Source organism: Panicum virgatum, chromosome 9N (assembly GCF_016808335.1).
Source record: "Panicum virgatum strain AP13 chromosome 9N, P.virgatum_v5, whole genome shotgun sequence".
Lineage (NCBI taxonomy): Eukaryota > Viridiplantae > Streptophyta > Magnoliopsida > Poales > Poaceae > Panicum > Panicum virgatum.
The window spans coordinates 47396022-47416523 of NC_053153.1; the positions used below are offsets into that span (position 1 = coordinate 47396022).

Here is a 20502-nt window from a genome sequence, read left to right on the forward strand (position 1 = left end):
CTTTTATTCATCAAAACATCATCCTGAGAATTTCCCTTTTCCCTAGAGCAAGCTCCATTTGTTGGAGGCTCTTATCAATCTTTTCATGAGTTCTAAATATTTTTATTTAGATTCATTAGGTCCCAAAATGTTTCTATGATTTTTCCTAGAATTTTTGAGACCCTCTGGGTATTTTTCAGACCTTAAATACGAATTCAGACTTTTCTAGAATTATTTTCGAATTTATTTGGGCTTTGTCGTTACGTCCCGTCGGTTTAATGGGCTGCGTGTGATCGTGGAGATCGTGTGGTGCAGAACCCGAAGGGGCACCGGTTGTGTTACTCAGGCGTCCCTTGGCTTTGCCCCTCGCTGTACTTTATGTCCCTGCATGGGTAAATGTTGCCTGAGTTCCTGCCGTTTCTCCCTTCTCCTTCCAAGACGGCATCTTTGATGGAGACCAACGGATGAAATAATATATCCATGTACACGCAGACCGACGTGCGGATGACCATGCGCCGCCAGCTGGAAAGCATCTTGCCACAAGTGTGATCAAGCCTAACCTCCGAGAGATACGGGAGTTTACACTCTTGGTGAGTGTAAAATAGGGTGTGCCAAGCCATACCGGCTTAGCCAGTATCTAACACCAACTAAGCCGGTGTTGCAGGCCAGCTGGCAACCAGCCTACTCAAACAGGCAACACTGTCTTGTCCGGTGTGGCCAGTTTGAACCTAACAGCTAGTTAGGCTACACTGGCTTGTCCGTTGTTGATCATCGGCTTATCCGGTGATGTTTGTCTGACTTAGTAACAACTAGTTTCTTGGAGGTTGATAATTTATACTCTCCCAACCTCTCATACTTCTTATTAGAGCATAGCAAAACACACTCCAACCATCTCTTTGTGAGATTGAGCCAAATTTGTGAAAAATCTTGAGTTGGGTGTGAGATTCCAAATCGTGTGAGCAACAAAGAGCACATCCTTGCTTTGAGTCTCAAGTTGGCAAAGTTTGTTCCGGTTGACGCGTTTGTTACTCTTGGAGCGTACAACCTCCTAGACGGCTAGGCATCTCCCGAAGGCCGCTCGGCAGATTGTGGGCAGCACAAGGAAAAGTTTGTATCACCCACCCGCAAAGGGCATTTTAGTGTGTGACGTCATCGTACGTTGGTGGTTGGTGAGGGGAGGAAAAGGATTGAAAGAAATCCGGCTCTTGGTGGACGCCTCAACGAGGAAGTAGGGTCTCCTTGGTGGAGTGACCGAACCTCGGGATAAAATTCTTGTCTTGTGTGCTCCGCCTGCATTCTAGCACTTTACATTTCGCATTTACTTGCAAGTTACTTGTGCTTCCGCTTTACAAATCTTGTGTGCAAGCCTTGTATGTGTAGGTTCCACGTGCTAATGTGCTCAACATCACCAAAGGAACCACCTCAGCACAGCTCAACACCTCGACGAGCAACACGGGCTCTTGTTGAGCATTTGGGGAGCTCTCTGTACACTGTCGGCTTAGCCGCTGTGCACCGCCGGCTTAGCCGGTGTGAGGTTGAAAATATGTTTTAAGCTGTTTTTCAGGTTTAAGCCTATTCAACCCCCTCCTCTCTAGGTGACATCTAGGTCATGTTAGCCTTATGGCGCTAAGATTTCGTCCCTTGTTTAAAGTTTTGAGTCGATTTTGTTAAACTGATTAAAGGTGAGTTTGTAACGATTGCAGTCTGATTCTCTCAAACGAGAGAGATGAAGCCGGAAATGCTGTTATCCATTATCTAAAAAGCTACTCATATTGCAATTGAACTTGCTGGTATTACTCAATGTCAAACAATCATAAAAAAATACATCGCGGCACCCGCGCGCATGGGTGACAATAATATTTATTGAGGTTACAGGAAAGAACAAATGCCTTTCATATTTATTAGGCCTTCTACCATTTCTCAGATGATAATAAAATTCATATAGAACTGATGTCTCATGTATCACGGCCCCACGCGCGCGGCCTTAGTTATATTACTACAGCTCACAGAGAATTCCTAAGAAAAGGCAATCGTATAATGAAGAGGAGCATCTTGACTTGCGTGAGGAACTCTCCACCGGTGGCGAGATGATTGGCATGGAACGCAGCTCCACTGTTAAGTGCCATGTGTTAGATTTAATTAATCATAAACATGATCTTAGCTTAGTCTAATCATGATCACTAATTACTTAATACAGAATTAATTAGATTAAACTGACCAGAGCTTCTTGAATCCATGAACGCCTCTGAAATTGTAGAAGTAGGGCTGATGACTGATGTAGATGAAATAGACTTGATCTTCACTATTGGAGAGATTTAGATCTCTCTGTTGATGAAGTTCTTGACGAGCAGCAACTCCTCCTTGTGCATGCCACGAAGTAGATGAGGAAAAGCAACTCCTTGTGCCTGCCACGAAGTAGATGAGGAAGTCGCGCTTCCAGCCCCTCCGGCGCTCTAATTGATTGGTGTTTCACTAATCGCGAGATTAACTGATTAGGGTTACAGAGGGTACCCCTCCGTCTCATATTTATAGACAGCACTGTGGCACCGGTGCCGACTTATAGATGGAAATGTTAGGTGTACCTGCCAATCACGGTACATGACTTATTTGGTATGTTATCTTTAATTTGTGGAAATTATTGCCATATAGATCTAGGTTGTTATCCTGAGATCATAAATTTCCAACATTCTCCCACTTGATCGAACGGTTAACAACTTAGGTTCGCTTTAAACTTATGTTCACACTCAGTACAACAGTAAGACCGGACCAATGCGTCGTCAGTAGTATTTAATTCACTACCGGGACCCCATTACCCACAGTTCATTGCAATACCTCGATAGAATGCTTATTACTTATTTGGGAACGATCATGTATCCAGAATTATGTCCAAGACCGTTCACAAATCCCATACTTAATTTCGCGAAAATTTAAATGGAATTAGTGACAAGTCTTTAATAAGATTTGCTAGCATTAACTCAAACTTATTTCTTCAACTTTAATAACTTGATCATGGGACCTTTCTTTCACAATATAATACTTAATCATCATTAGTCTTGACATCATCAACAATTATGTTGTTACTCGAATAAATACCGCAATCATAGCAGTACAAATTTGCTGTTCACAAACTTTATACCGAAATATAATTCTTAAGCTTGATAAGTTAAAACATGACTTATACAATCTCAGCTTTCATTATACCAAGTTTGTTTAGAGCTATCAATATTTTTGCTCTTTTCTGCAAGAGTGAAGGATATAATCTAATGTGCACTTTTACATCCATACACTCATACAGAACTATTAACTGAATAGTTTATAATAAACAATCATGTTTAAGTGTCTTGTACATATCCAGTGGACCTCTCTTTGATAATACTAAAGACATAAAGTTTTCCGGCTCACAAATGCAAAGTCAATCACTTAGAGACTCATGCATAAGTTTCATATATCTGAAGCATAAGGAACGTCTTCCTTTTTCTTTATCTTAACTTTATTCTTAGGATATTAGACATAATTTGCATCACTATGCAAAATAGAATAGCGTATCTTAACATTATTCACATTTACCACTTTAGACAGCTTATGTCTCTAGTGGTAATCCCAATACTTTTTTGGTCCAATCTTAGTGTACATTAGTGCCCACAACATAAGAGGCTTTCACCAAGATTAATTTAAATCTAATTGAAGGATAAAAATGCTCTCAACCTTAGTGGAATATTCTAATCGCCATTTTACTTAGTAGAGCATCATCCACTTAAGTATTAGGATACTAAGTTTTCCACCTTAATCTCAGTACATGCCTTTATCCATGAACATTTAGAATCATGGTAAACTATAAGCTTAGTATTTTAATTCTCTTTCGGAATAACACTCATGGCAAAGTACTTATTTGATTCCATCAGAAATTTATACTGAAGCTCATAGACTCAACTTATGGCCTCCTTAATAGTGACCTTCAAGACAAATGAGGTTCTTTATTTTATGCCAACATCAATTGTTACCACATCTTGATGTTGGGATTAATCAACTTATGAGAATACTCAACAAAATATATGGTAGCTTAAGATGGAGGTTTACTTAACTGACGGCATGAATTAAACATCATGAGAATCTCTTATTTGAATCATCGATGCGGAAAACTCTCTTCAAATCATCTCTTCCTCCTTTGTGAGCTCCCACTGACTCCCACTAATCTCTACATTCTTTTAAGAACACAACAATTGAAATAACTAATCTTTGCATTTCCCACTAATCTCTGCATTCTTTTAAGAACACAACAATTGAAACAACTAATCTTTGCATTCCTTTAGAAACACAGAAACACAATAGTTGAGACAACTATAGTGGTAGAAATATAATGGTACCCCTCAGACTTATTAGGATATCCATAAATGGTGGCTCATCATGACATAAGTTCTTTATCTTTAGTATACCATTGATCAACTTCCATTACGGATCAAGCCCACACCAGCGATGGCTAGAAATGAATAAGAGCAGCAAAACTTATGGTCAAATATTTACCAAACAGCGATGGCCAGAAATGATAAATATAAGCCATACTTCAAAAGTCTCGAGCTTCATTGAACTAGTCAAATAGCAATGGCTAAAATGAACTAGAGCAATAAAACTTTGTGAAGATGTATCCATTAATCAGCGATGGCCAGAATAACGAATAAAGTTACACTTAACTTTATTTGAGACGATTGGCAATTATGGAGTAATTCTCCTGTCACAATGGTTTTTAGAGCGTTCTCCATCATATTCACCCTTTATATGAGCCGATTTTCAAATTCGGCCTTTTGAATATCAATTTTTATGGGCAAATAAAATATGGTGATAAGTTATAGCTATTTTATTGTCTTACATCTAATGACTGGAGTATCTCTCATTCTTATGAGAAACTAATTACTGGAGTATCTCTTATACTTGATGAGACATTTCAATTCTCCCCTTCGAAATGTGATTTAACTAATAATATCACAATTTCGGCAAGGTCTCATCAACAACTTTATTGAAGCATTACACAATATGCAAGAAATATATAAAATAATTCTTGACAAGATAGCAAAATCAACAATGATGATGTACTTATTATCTCAAAACTTAACAAAATGTTCAGAATCACTTATTACTGAAACAAATATGCCTTTACTTAATCCAAAAAATATATCATCAAAAACAAAGACTAGAGCCAAGTTAATAGCTACGAACTAATGCGAAGCTTCTAATGTCTTTGCCTTTCCATCATCACTTGTTGGATTTTCTCCCCTTGTCTCCCCTTATCTTATGGTTCAGACTTAATGACCTGCAGGGGAGCACATCTCAATCAATCCACCAAAAACTTATGGGGAGATTTAACTTAAGAGAACTTATGAGACAACTTTATTACCCTTATTTTCAATCCATTCCATAAACTCAGGGAATTGATTCATTATGTGATCAGGTGACTTGCAAAACTTGCAATGAACTTTTCGAGCTTTCAACTCAGCAGACATATCATACATGCTACCATTTTGCCCATTATAATGTGAGGTACACGACTTATTTATGAAGAAATTGGCATAATCAACTTCATAATTTTCCTCAATGGAGTTTAGAAACTCCTTAGCACTTAGTTCCCCATCATTCTTTATACAGAGAAGTACTCCTCTTATGGCAACTGAGATTGATTGGTTGATAATCATTTTTCCAAGCTTATTGGAATGTTTCCATTTCTCCAAGTTGGAGTTAAACTTTCGTATTTGCTCATCATAACTCTCAGTATTTGCCGCAGGAGCAATTGGTTCATCCTCACATAATGCGTAATCAAGGTCCAGAACCTTGAGAACAGCATGCACCTTTTTATTCCACTTGGGAAAATTGGTGCCATCAAAAGGCTCAATGGTGCTTAGCAAGCCCTCATAATTCACTGAAAAATCATAAAATTGAAGTCTCAATAATCTTATACAATAAGATGCACATAAAGACACAAGATTAACCCTACAATGGTCTGATTAAAATCATGTCATAAGTTTCAATTTGCATCACCGATGGGGAAAACAAACAAAACTTATCATTAACTCATAATTAAAACAACGATGGTCATAATTAATTACAAGTGTACTCTAATCAAACTTCTCGATGGTTCCATTTGATTAGAGAGCATCTTAATTGTACATGGTGGAAAACATATAATTTTTCAGCTTAAATAGTGCGAACTAATGCATTGTTTATCAATAAAGCATAATGAAAACATTAAGACAAATACACTTATTCTGGAATTTTAAACTCAAATTTAAACAGTGAAAATAACACATAAATCATGAAGAGATAAAATTTCACTGTAAATATAAGTCTTATAAAACCTTAAACTTTGCATTATATAATCAGTGCATAAAATATTATTAAACTTAATTGCACTAAAAATTTAAACTTTATTGCACTTACAAAGATAAGACTCATCAATCTTTAGATTCTTTCTCATTTAACAAGCACATCAAACTTTATAAAATTAATTGTGCTTGAAATAACAAGACTCATTAATAGCCCAAAATAAACTCATTATCAATGATGATTTTCCATAATTATTTTTAAATTGACCTTATAACATCAAAATTATGGAAAATATCACTATTCATAATTGAAAAATATCTATCATAGATAAATTAAGCAATAAACTTATTTGCGAAATTATAAACAATAGATATCTCAAATATGAAATAAATACTCATGGACATTAAATAAATATAATGCTGGTAATTATAAGTGCAACAGAAAATAATTAAAGCCTTAAACATAAACATCAATTAAATTAAACTTAAATCATAAGAAACAGTAATGGAAAAGGCTTTAACACTTAAACTGGGCTAAAACTCGTGAAAACAGGCCCAACAATCTCCTTGCGCGCGGCCCATTAAGCTGTTGCTCGGCCCAGTCCGGCCCATCCCGCGAAACCCTAATGCGGAGCAATCTTGGCCGTTCGTTTCGATCGGATGGCTGGAAACTAATTCCACCCGGTATAAAAAACCGGAGCCGGTCCAAAAACTCGCTCTTTTCCCTTCTTACTTCCTCAGACAGCAGCCCGTTCGCCGCTACAGCATGCGCCGGCGCTACTGGGGTCCGACCGACCGCTGCTCAGGACACTAGCCCGCAGCATGCGCCGCCTGGCTGTAGCCCATGCGCGGGAACAGCGCCGCCTCCTCCTCATGGTCTGCACCAAGCGGTCACCGGCCACATCGGGCCTGCGCCAGCCGCGTGGGGCAGCAGCGCCGTTGCAGGGCCGCGTAGCGCTGGCCGCCGACTTCTGATGCGCAGGTGCTGCGTGTGCCACGCGTGCTCCTGCCTCATGCGCGCAGGCCGGGCCTCAGCCACGAGCGCCGCGCATTCGACCGAGGACTGCACCGGCCACCGCTGCAGCCTGATGCTGCTCGTGTCCGCCCAGGGAGCTGCGCCAGCGGCCGCCGCTGCCTGATGCAGCGCGCGCCACGCGTCCGCCCTGGGGGGGCGCGCAGGGTGGCACCGTGTGCTGCCTCGCGCGAGTCCTGAGGGCTCCACCTCCTAATCAGGGTTCACCAAACCGGTAGGAACCGGTCCGGTTTGACCGGTTACCGGTCAAATCGGTCCGGCCCGGTTCCAGTTTGGACCGGTACCAAACCGGCCCAAATTCAAAATTCAAATTTAAATTCAAAAAAAGGAAAAATTCTCAAAAAATTCCTAAAAATACTTCAAGGTGCGACGAATCTAATGGTGTCAAATTTTCTCAAAAATTCGTTCATTTAGTATAGTTTGCGGGGATTTGAAGTTAAACAAAAAAAGTGTGCATACAAAAGTATACAAATACAATGTAAAAGTAGTACAAAAAAGAATTGGAGGGTTCATTTAGACTAAAATATGTTATACAAACATTCATTTAGTATACTTTGCGGGCATTTGAATTTAAACCAAAAAAGAAAAAAATTTGAATTTGGCCGGTTACCAGGTAAACCGATCAAACCGACCGGTATACCGGTACGAACCGTTTGCACTGCGAATTTTAAATTCAAATTTGACTTCGACCGGTACCGACCGGTTTCCGGCCAAACCGGTCCGGTATACCGGTACCGGACCCGGCCGGTTTGGCCGGACCGGTCGGTAAGAGAAACCCTGCTCCTGATGCGCTGCCTGACGCCCTTTCGGACCCTCTCGCCGGGGTGCCGTGCGACCGAGTCGCGTGGCTCCCCGTCGAGGGGCTTCGTTGGGGTGTCCTTAGCCTAATCTCATGGCTCAGATACACCCTTCAGGTAAGAACTCCTTCAATCTTAGGGTTAGGGTTAGGAAAAATTGGGACTTTGCTTAATTCATCATTATTTGCCCAATCTTCTCCTTCTTACTTGCTTTCTGATGCATCATTTTCATGGATCTAACTTCAATTTGCGGAATATACATGATCAGGGGTTTAATCATGGGGAAAACTTAGTAGCAATTGTAAACCCTAACCTTAATTACTTAACTTAATCATGAAATAAACTTAATTTGCCTCAGACTAATCATGAATTAGCATTAAACATAATGGTTTGCATCTAATCTGAGACTTTTTATACTTAAACAGATCAAGATTTCAACTTAGACTTGACCTAACCGAACCAATTAGATCTAATTGCATGATTATGACTTAATTAAATACACAAATTAGATCTAATTGCATGATTATGACTTAATTAAATACACGAATTAGATCTAATTGCATTCAATTAACATATAAAACTTTTCTGCAGTAACTGATTGCATCTTAATGGTAGAAGCAGATGAAGTTGCACATTAGGATCTAATTTGTGCAACACCTTAAACCAATCTAATCATGTAGCTGTGCACAAACAGATCTAATTTGCACATAGCACTTAAATGATTAGATCCATATCAGAATTAATTACCCATGATTAAGCACGAAACAGATCTAAATTGACATTAATCAGAGGCTAAGAACTTGATGGCTCTGGATTAGGATCATGACAGATCTAAGAAGGCTATTGATACCGATTGTTAGATTTAATTAATCATAAATAGGATCTTAGCTTAGTCTAATCATGATCACTAATTACTTAATGCGGAATTAATTAGATTAAACTGACCAGAGCTTCTTGAATCCATGAACGCCTCTGAAATTGTAGTAGTAGGGCTGATGACTGATGTAGATGAAATAGACTTGATCTTCACCATTGGAGAGGTTTAGATCTCTCTGTTAATGAAGTTCTTGACGAGCAGCAACTCCTCCTTGTGCATGCCACGAAGTAGATGAGGAACAACAACTCCTTGTGCCTGCCACGAAGTAGATGAGGAAGTCGCGCTTCCAGCCCTTCCAGCGCTCTAATTGATTGGTGTTTCGCTAATCGCGAGATTAACTGATTAGGGTTACAGAGGGTACCCCTCCGTCTTATATTTATAGACAACACTGTGAGACCAGTGCCGACTTATAGATGGAAACGTTAGGTGTACCTGCCAATCACGGTACATGACTTATTTGGTATGTTATCTCTAATTTGTGAAAATTATTGACATGTAGATCTAGGTTGTTATCCTGAGATCATAAATTTCCAACACCATGTAGCAAAGAATCTCCGTCCACACCGCAGCAATGATGTCCCATCGATCTCTTGCTTGTGGGATGTGGAGCAGCATCACACAGACACGGCGAGCTCTGGTAGAATTATAATAGGTCCAGCCTGAGTAGCGATAGTCCATTAGTCCTTGTCGCCTTCACGGAGTTTGGAGATGAAACCTTCTGGCTGGTGAAGCTCAGCGTGCAAAGACGACCTCATCTCCGGATCTCTTAGGATTCGAGCAATCACGACGTGCCCATTGCTATCAACCATGACGCTGCACTTAGCCACAAGGTACATGATGTAGTTGGACAGCTCCTTGCAAGGGTTTGTGAGCTCGGCAGGGCTGTCGCCGTCCAGCAAGCATATGCTAGTAACCAAGTGCCAAACAACCACACTAGGCACAAAACCTAGCTCTTTAATGCCGCTAGCGTTAAGTGACTTGTAAGCTGGGCGGTATGCTGGACGGTCATAATCGTCGTCATCACGATTAACGACAAGCGTCGTATGCTCTGCACCTAATTCGACTCTGTCGGCCACCCACTGAGCCCACTGGCCTTGGAACCTACTGAAGTCCCAGTTGTGGGAGCGCAGATAGGTCGCTATGCCAAGCACATTGTCTAGAAGCAGCTTCATTACCTCAGGAGATACGGCGACGTCAGGTGTTGTCGTCGTCTTGATTGATGCGAGCATCCAGCTGATTGCCGCCCTTACTGCTGCTGCTGCTTGTGGTCTGTCCTCGTCCTCGTCCTCGTCCTCCATGAGGCTTGCATCATCAAACATGTACTGTGCCATCTTCCCCGACCAGTCCCTAGCATGGAGATGGAGACGGTTGGCTACACCACCGGTGCCTGCCCAGTATGATGAGACGAGTGCAATGAAGATGGAGGATATCTCTATGACAACGGCGCCCACGAGCAGTATGAAAGAGATGACAACATCAGATCGCCGGCCATACCCATCGCTGGCCATAGCGAACAACACAAGAGCCACAGAGGTTAGGCCAAGAGAGCCAAGCCATTGGAGCGCGGCCCCCATGGTAGGATGCCACGATGATCTTGGGGCTTGGAATCGAACCGCGCCGAACTTGGTGTACAGGTAGTCATGGATCAAGGAGACCTGTACCTCAGCCATCTTGTATACCATCCCATCCCTGTTCTTTGAAGACTTGAGGTCCATCAGATAACTTTGAATGTTGTCATAAGCATTTGTGAAGCCGCTCACATCTGAAGGGGTTACGTCCATGAAAAAATCCAAGCTTGCCGGTAGCTCCGCGAAGGCCGCCTCCATGACGCGCTCGAATACACTGTCTCCTGAGCTAATAGAAACCAGGCGCTCATAATACATGGAAAGAACTGCGTGCCGATAATCCGATTCCCGGCCTCCTTCATCGTAGGCGAGATCGGCAAGGCTTGCCATGGAGCTACTCCCGGGTGCCCTCACGGCGGCTGCCCTCAGCGCCCATATTCTCTCGCTGTACTTGACGGCTCCGCAGACGAACATGAGCGCCATGGGAGCCACCAGCTGACTGTACTCTCGCCACTGCTTGCCCACCACGTACACGGCCATCGTCACCTGGGAGGCCAGGTCCAGCAGCCGCCGCTTCCACAGCGTGTTGTCCTCCATGGAGAAGGCCGTGATCGTCTCCTGTCCGCCGAGGTGGAGCAGCAGGAACGGCGTCCAGAACAGCGCCATTTCCTGCCGCCGTGTGCCGTTGTTGCCGGCTACGGCCACAAGGAGTGTCAGGCGGCCAAGGAGATAGGTCGCGACGTAGTCGGCCATCAAGTACGCGACCCATAGCGAGCCATTCAGCACTCTAGACCTGTGGCGCTTGCGGAAGGGCGCCGACAAGAGGAGGAACACCTGCAGGGAGAAGCTTGCCATCACCAGGAGTTGGATCTCCCACTCGTTCCAGGCCTCTCCGGCACGAGCAGCCAATGAGCTGGTGAACAACACAGCAGGTTTCAATTAGCTAACAATAATTTACACAATTTCTTGTGTCATTGTTGCAATATTAATATAATTGGAATCACGAACTGTTGGCACCATTGGTATGAGATCCGCTAATGGAACATTTTATGATTCCTTGATTCAGAACTCTCACTCAAGAACCATTCGCAGTGCGGCCGCTATCTATTCCATATATAGGATATATACATTTATTGTTTTAATAATGTATTTGCACATATATATAATTTCAAATATATTACAATATTGATTGTATTTATTAATTGGAGATGGTAGTTGATCGTAAGATATGGTAGTTGGAGAGGTCTTATAAAATATTGGATAGTTGGATATAGAGCAAATATATAGAGAAATATGGATGCGGATGATTGTGATATAGAGAAAAGAATCTCGCTGACTAGGCTAGTATATTCTTTTTGGAAGGGAAATATGGAGTAACAGCACCGTGAATAGCCATAGTATTTTCATATCATTCCATGTGTATGCACATCTTTATCTTTACCTAATAACTAGTAAAAATGCACGTGCGTCCCGCACGTGGCTCAAATAGAATTTCACTTCACATTAGTAGTTGCGAAATATTAACTAAATCCTTTTCGCCTTTTCTCTTTATCACACTTTATTAGTATAGATTAATTGTCTATTGAATCAAAAACAAAGGTTGCATACTGTTCTTAGAATGAAACAAGAGGAGCTCAATGCAAGCTGAATCATTATGAAATCGAAAAAAAAGAAGTTACAGTGCAACCCAACCTGAGTTGGGCCACAGCCGGCCCAACCCATCTCACCCGTCGCATTTGCCCAAGCGGACTAGGAGAAGAGCCAGCCAACGCCCTAGCCACACAACACACCCTCCCTTTTCTAAAACAACACAACTCACCCTTCCTCGCTCTCTCCACCCACTTGGCCTCCTCCTATGCCACCGCCGGGCCCCTCGTCGGCTCGCGCGGCCGTCGAGCGGCCTAGAGCCTAGCGGCAGCGCCCCTGGTGGCACGCGTCCTCCATCAGACTGGATTCGGCCCCGCCGCGCCCCTCTCCTCCTGGCCTCACGTCGGCCTGCTCGGCTACCAGCTTGCGGAGGCCTCCTCCCTCCCCGGCGTGGCCAAATCCGCAGCCGGGCTGCCTTCCTCCCGTCCCATCGTCCGCAGCGGAGGTGAGCGAATTTCTATTGTCTGTTCTTTTGCATGTGGTTCCTTGACGAGAACGAGAACACGGGTAATGATTATGACCATGTTTGTCCAGGAAACAAAATTAAGTTGTACCTTTGTCACTGTATGTATGTATGGGACTGGTTTATTCGACTTTTGTTGGGCTGTGACAGGATCTAAATGGTCCGAATCTTCACGCTATTAGCGTGATGACGGGCGAGATCTGGGCACATGTGTCGGGTATGCATCCAAACTGGTGAAAAAATTATGGAGAAAAACCGGGCGCCCGACGATTTGCACGACAGAATGCGGCAGGAACTCGCGTTCTGCCACGTGTAACCCGTTTTTGGTGCTTTTTGTGGGCCTTATTTGATTTGTTGTGGGGACACGGTTGATCTATGAGTCTAGGTAGGTATAAATCCATTAGGTGAAAATTGGTTTTGATTAAACTCACTCTTTATAAGGACAGATAAACTAAATAAGCTTTTCCGACTCCGTTCATCACAAAATCGAATCGAACAGAGATACAAATACTGAGTAAAGGTAGGGGGAAAATCCACCACAGCCTAGCCCATTAATCCTAATCGGTAACAGCCCAACTCATCAACCGAGAAGAAATAAATACCATATCACCATGACACTTTAGATTTTCTGCTCATAAATATACGTAAAATCGACCCGTCGGTCCGTAGATGGTTGCTGAAAGAAAAATCTCATGGGGGAAGCAAAATCAAATCAGATCTCCAAACGGCAAATAAGGCCTGCGGTGCTGCTGAACCCAGTGCAATCCCCACGTTCTCGGCGTTACTCACCGCCAGGGTGTGGCTGGGCGCGCTTCATGGTGTTGGTTGTAGGCTGCAGCCGAGCATGAGCTCAGCTTGCTGCTCCACAGCACAGAGGTTCACTAAGGCTGAAACCAGCGGCAACTGCAAAAGGCGACTGCGAAATTAAATGTGGTACTGTTACGACACTGTAGACAGAGAGAGGGGTAGTTGGAATAGGGATGGAGGGGCTGCTGGTTTTAGCCTAATATTGCTTTGCTTGAAGCTGAAGGGGGGAAGGAAGAGAAGACAATGGGGAAAAGGAAGCTAGATTCCTGGCTCGCCCTCCACCTCTGGCCATATTCCATGATTCAGAGTCGACGTGCCTCCTCCTACATGGGCGTGGCGTCAGCCTGTGGTTGACGAGCTAAAGGTGCGGCGAACGGCTTCCGCAATTGGCCTAGACAAGCCCACAGCATTGACAAGGGGCCGATTGTTGGATTGGTTCCCTCGTGGTCTCGTCCCCCAAGAAACGGTAGGGCTCCCTTTGGCACTTGCTTTTTTTTTACGGGGAACATAAAAAACATGGATAAAGAAGCGGATCGTGTGGCGTAGCAACACAGATGCATCGATAAAATTGTATATAGAAGGTAACATTAGGAGGAAATTGATTCATGTTTTGATTTCTCGTGTCAGTTTATTACATACAAGTGTGGAGAGACGAGTGCAAAAAGAGGCTAGCTCACGACGTTGTTTATTATATTATGCCCGTAGCAATGCATTGTCTGTCAATATTTAAGATCTTTAGTTAATGATTGACGTTATCTAATAATAACAAAAAGAGGTTCTAGGCACACAAAAAAGTTGGTCAGCTCTAAGTATTATTATTATTTTCTATCATTACAATACGGTTATATCATTCATCAGTAAAATACGTTTAAGGACGCACACCATACGATAGATACAAATTATATTTAGAACACGAGTCTTTACCTAATCATATTAAATAAATACAAATTATATTAAGGCGTGAATCCCTAAATTCTATTAGAACATAACTTGTTAACTATATTAGTGATACGTACCCATAACATACGGTCTAAGAGCAAGAGTGGGCTACTACACGACGAAGAAACTAAGGCCCTATTCTTTACGACTACTTTCAGATTCTTTCAGCTTCTTTGCAGTCATAAACAATATTTTTCTCTTACAATCTTGCAGCTAGAATAGTATTTACAGCCGAAACAGCCGCAGCTGCAGAGAACAGGGCCTAAGGCCCAACAATTATCGCGGATTTGTCGGTCACTCGAGGCCGCTGGGCGCAAAGCAGAGGATGCACCGACCGATGCGCTTTTTTCATTTTTATATTAAAAAAAACAAAATTTCAAAAATATATGCCGAATAGGGAAATTTTCAAAAATGGGTGCCTGTCGCCCCCCTAATAGGCGACAGGGTGCCTGTCGCCCATCCAGTTGGCGACAGAACCTAAATATAAAAAAATTACATTTAGGTCCTGGCACCCAGGGCGCATTAAATAGTGAACTTGTAAAATCGATATAAAATTGTAAAAAAATCCGAAAAATACAAACTCAACTGTTCTGGATTCTATGAAACAAGATCTACAACTTTTGTTACATAAAGTTTTTCATTTGATCAATGTATCTTGCTCTATTTTAAATACCAGTTTAATGCATTTTTATTTAAATATCAAGATCCATCCTTTGGATGTATGTCATCTTTGGCCAGAGTGTAGCATAGGCTTGTACAAAATTGGTAGGCCCAGAAAATATTTCTAGAATAAGTTTTTAAATTAGATCTTGCAATATATCTAGTTTAAATGAGTTATTTATCCATGCTGCTATACTGAGTATTAGAAGCCATAACTTTTACAGTACCATTTTTTGTATTTCCTAAGAGCTATGAAAAAAGTTTGAAATTTTAGATAAGCACAACTAGACCAAATGAATTATTTCAGATTTTTCTAGGTATAAGAACTATTTTTCTTGATTTAAATACATTGATCAAATGAAAAACTTTATGTAACAAAAGTTGTAGATTTTATTTCATAGAATCCAGTACAGTTGAGTTTGTATTTTTTCAATTTTTCTACAATTTTGTATCGATTTTATAAGTTCACTGTTTAATGCGCTCTGGGCGCCATGATCTAAATGTAAATTTTTTTTTACATTTAGATCATGTCGCCAATTGGATGGGCGACAGGCACCCTACGGAGGTGACAGCCACCCAATTTTGGAAATTTCCCTATAGACATATATTTTTGAAATTTTGTTTTTTTTATATAAAAATGAAAAAAAGGCCCGACCGATGGACATCGTTACGGAGAGAATCTTGGACGAGCCACCGAGGCGTCCCGTCCCAGGCTAGCCCAGCAGAACCGTGACAGGAGAACGAGGCGGGACACGGCAACACTCCTGCAAATCAAAACCTATCCGTTATGTATTTTTTTTATTCTCTCCCTCTCTTGTAGAGAACAGCCCCCCTTGGACTATCCGTTATGGATCTTCACTGGTCGGAGGCGGGGGCGCCGGATCCACGTCAGCGGAGGAGAGCCCCGCAAGGAAAGGCTCTAGAGACAGCCAAAAAGGACTGCAGGAGGCGCCGCTCAGGGAAAGGAGCAGCATTGGAGGATGCGACGGTCGGAGTTGGATGCGGGGTGGAGTGGCGGCGATCTCTTCCCGTGCCGACTTCACGCCTCCTTCGCCACCGCCGTGTCCCTCCCCTCCCCTGCGCGTCCGCGGCGCTGTCCCCGGTCGTGCCGGCCGCACGCCGCCGCCCCCTTCACACCCCTCCCTTGCTCGTCCACGCCGGTCGCACGCCTCCGCCACCATCGCTCACCTCCCCTGTTTGTCAGCGGTGCCATCCCCGGTCGCCTTCACCTGCACTCCGCCTCTGCCTCCGCCGACCTTCTCCTTCGTCGAGCAGGACGCACTGGGCGCCTCCTCCTCCAAGCTGCGCGCTGGGCCGGGTCCACCTCCACCTCGCGCTCCACCTGCCCCTCCGCGCCAGCTCGGCACCTCCTCCTCCTCCCTGGCGGCTGGCGTGGCGCACCCTTCCTCTCCCGCCAGCATCTCCCCTCCCTCCTCTCCCGTCAACAGCCACGGAGGCAGGTCTGGAGACGCCCCGTGCGGGCGAGTACAGAGGCGGAGGATGCTGGTGCCCGATGCGCAGGGGATGTGAGGGGTGTGGGGAGGCGGCGGCGTCTAGCTGACGCCTAGTGAAGGGGAGAGACGGAGAGGATAGGGGAGTCAGAGTCACCGTGTCCATGTCACATCTTAGGTGGAAAAAAAAAATAACAATACCACTGACACATCATGCCTAAAGCCACTCAAACACGTCCAGGTGCCAAAGTTGATTCGTGTTGTGAGTCGAGGTGTCCGATTTGAACAAAATAATAGTTGAAAGATAAAGTTAGACAATCATGATAATTGAGGGATCAAATATGAACTTATTCCTTTTCTAAAACATCATTTTAAAAATGTTCTATATTAAAAACCACTCGACCAGTGGAGAAAGAATCGTCCCCTCGGCTTTGCATTAAGAAGAAACAACATCACTTAATCAATCGAGAAAACCCCCGAACTCCGGTTTTTCTGACGAGAAGAAATTTTTTCAACAACCCTATTTAAATTCGGTCTCTTACAGAAAATTTCGCTTGCCCTGAGCCTCCAACCCAGGACCTCACAATCCAAAGGAGTGGAACTAAATCTTTATTATGAAAAATACTCTAACGTCACACCTAAACCTACATCTAAATTACCCCCCTCTACAATATGAAAATTAACCTAAAGTAACCTCCTAATAGCCTTAATCTAAATTACAGACTTATGACATCATCAAATTAATCTAAGATTATACATAAATGTGCATATAAATTACCCATCTCAGGCAATATTAGACTAGCTCTTCGGTTTTGTCAAGCCTGAAATGGTAGTTAAGGAGCACACCCACCACTAGATTAGTATAACAAATTAAAGTATAGTCGGTGATTCAACATGTCACAAGAAAGTTTATAAAATTTAATTATTTTTGGATAGGACGAAAAAAACAACTGCATCATACATTACAAACCGAAGGGAGTAGCAGTATGATGAAATAATTGTTTGAATTACCTATATTGCGCTGCGTGAAAGTAAGTCTGCATGACGGCACCATCTTGATAAGTTCTCAGCGCCCTCATGCCGATGGCTCCCTGGGGCCTGGAGCACAAAACTGCGTGGTAGAGAATGGCTTCAATAGATATATGTGTAACGATGTGGTTTGATATAGCATCGGTTGTTGATAATTTATAGATGAGTGAGTGACCATGCATTCTACGTGTACCTACCGTAAAGTCTCTTTTTTTTTCCCCTTCGACACGCTGTAGGGTTCTTTGCGTGTTGGCTCTCATTGCAAGAGATGCCTGATTCCTCTTCAATCAAGTCTTGCCTGACGTGAGATGAAGCCTTTGCGTTCCACCACCAATGTGCGTGGTGCAGGCTAGATATAACAAAATTTATTCTGGCTCTTCAGCTGCTGTCCTTCTCCTTGGAGAAGTTAAAACTGGTGACGTAGAAAGGAACTTTTTGAGATCTTCAAATACTTGGTTTGTCTCTGCCGTCCATGCAAACTTCTCTGCTTTTTTCAAGAGTTTGAAAAAAGCATCCCCTCTCGCCAAGGCGGGATATAAACCGACTAAGCACTGCAATACACCCTGCTAACTTCTGTACATCTTTAACCGCTCGGGTGGCTCCATACAGGTTATAGCAACGACCTTTTCCAAATGAGCTTCAATGCCTCTGTTGCTAACAATAAATCCTAACAATTTCCCTGACGGTACTCCGAACACACATTTCTCGGGATTCAACTTCCACCTAAACAACCGTAGATTCTTGAATGTTTCCTCTAGATCTTGAATGAAGTCCTCAGATTTCCTTGTCTTAATTACCACATCATCGAAGTAAGCTTCCACATTCCTCCCCCATTGAGAAGCAAAACACTTTTGTATTGCTCGTTGATATGTGTAACAATATGCTCCGTATGGTGTGATGAAAGACGTTTTCTCTTGATCTTCCTTGGCGAGGCCAATCTGGTGGTAGCCTGAATAACAATCCAAGAAACATAACAATGCACATCCTGCTGTGGAATCCACTACTTGATCTATACGAGGTAATCCAAACGGATCTTTTGGGCAATGCTTATTTAAATCAGTGTAATCCACACACATGCACCAATCCTTGTGTTTTCTTTTGAACTAAGACTGGGTTAGCCACCCAGTCGGGATGATATACTTCTCTCATGAAACCTGCGGCTAACAACCGAGTTACTTCTTTCCGAATGGCTTCTATTTTTTCATAACTAAAACGTCATAGCTTTTGCTTGACCGGCCGCGCGCCGGGATTAACTTTCAACCTGTGCTCAGCCAATTCCCTAGGGACTCCAGGCATATCTGATGGTTTCCAAGCAAAAACATCTCAATTGTCCCGAAGGAACTAGACGAGCGAGCCTTCCTATTTCTCATTAAGACCATACCCGATCAATACTGTTTTGGTTAGATCGGCCAACTCCAGACTGACCCTTCGAGTTTTCTCTGCTGGTTCAATGCCCTCAACTTCTGACATTGAACAAGGTATTTCAACTGTCTCTTTTGTTCATTGATTCCGCCTCAGTTACTACTTGGTGCTGTCTAGCATGCCTTTCTACCTCTTCAGCTAATGACAGAGCTTCTATGTTACAATCATGCGAAACTTTGAGGTTGCCTCTCACAGTCAATACCCCTCCTAGTGCTGTCATCTTCATAATCAAATAAGTATGATGTAGAACAGCCATAAACTTCGTCAAAGATGTCGGCCCAATATAGAGTGATATGATGTTTCAAACTCTACCACCTCAAACAGTAAGTACTCCAAATGGCAGTTGTCTAGGGAGCCGAAGGTTACTGGTAAAAAATGTTCCCGAGCGATATCGACCCTCTGCCAGGTACTATTCCGTAGAAAGCAGTATCTGAAGGCTCCAGACTTTCCCGAGCAATTCCCATCTTTTCTAACGTCTTTGCGAACAAAATATTAAGGCCACCCCCCATCTACTAATGCTTTCTTGACTCGAATACTGCCAATCATTGGATCCAAAACTAGCGGTAACTTACTTGGGCACTCAAAGTTAAACCACTAATCCGCCCGACAGATTGAAATTGGCACCTCTGACCACCGATAATATGTCATGGTTGCCGGCTCAGCGGCAAAAACCTATTGGCTGATAAGTTTCTGTTGACGCTTTGTTTCATGCGAATCGTTCCCTTCAATTATAATGTTCACCTCCCTGTTAACTTGGGGAAAACCATCCTTCTTCCCTTTTGGTTGCTAATCACCATTATCCTTTTTCTTGCCTTTATCATCCCTCTTCTTGTCCTCAGTCTTGCCAAATCTAACTTACTTGGGCACTCAAAGTTAAACCACTAATCTGCCCGACAGATTGAAATTGGCACCTCTGACCACCGATAATATGTCATGGTTGCCGGCTCAGCGGCAAAAACCTATTGGCTGATAAGTTTCTGTTGACGCTTTGTTTCGTGCGAATCGTTCCCTTCAATTATAATGTTCACCTCCCTGTTAACTTGGGGAAAACCATCCTTCTTCCCTTTTGGTTGCTGATCACCATTATCCTTTTTCTTGCCTTTATCATCCCTCTTCTTGTCCTCAGTCTTGCCAAATCTATCCATTAGATCAAAACAATCTTTCATCGCATGGCGTCCATTGGGATGAAAAGAATATGTTGCCATCATTAACTTGTCAAACTCCTGCTTGCGATATCATCGGCTAGACTCCAAGGCTGCTACTGTTTCATCGATCTTGTGTTTACGATTGTCATTCCAACGATTATCCGGTCGGTTTCCTCGATTGTCCCATCGCCTTTGTGCGTAATCTTGACCTTCCCTCCTGTCCTCCCAATGCTGAGGCTACTGCCTTTCCGCTACCAGTCGGGTTGGACCGAATACATCCTTCACGGCCGCGCTAGTATGTCGGTTTACTTTGTCAAACATTGCTTCTACAGATATAGGAGGTTTCTTCTGTAAACTTTTGAAAAGCTCCTGATGCT

The 20502-nt window shown here is 43.0% G+C and overlaps 1 protein-coding gene across 1 annotated transcript; it reads right to left on the bottom strand.

The window, feature by feature from the left end:
- Positions 1-1982: 1982 nt before the first annotated feature.
- LOC120689058 lies at positions 1983-20146 on the bottom strand. Its single transcript, XM_039971404.1, has 5 exons — positions 20009-20146; positions 19103-19200; positions 9689-11475; positions 9538-9656; positions 1983-2105 (listed from the first exon to the last, which is right to left on the bottom strand). Exons 1-5 carry the CDS (start codon positions 20144-20146, stop codon positions 1983-1985), a joined length of 2265 nt encoding a protein of 754 aa, XP_039827338.1.
- Positions 20147-20502: the final 356 nt, after the last annotated feature.

Coding starts and splice junctions, on each gene's coding strand:
- LOC120689058 (XM_039971404.1), bottom strand. CDS start 20,146: ATGAAAGATTGTTTTGATCTAATGGATAGATTTGGCAAGACTGAGGAC. Junction 11,476..19,102: donor TTAGCTGAAGAGGTAGAAAG/GCATGCTAGACA, acceptor GTTGTTCACCAG/CTCATTGGCTGCTCGTGCCG. Junction 9,657..9,688: donor CATCTCCAAACTCCGTGAAG/GCGACAAGGACT, acceptor ATCGCTACTCAG/GCTGGACCTATTATAATTCT.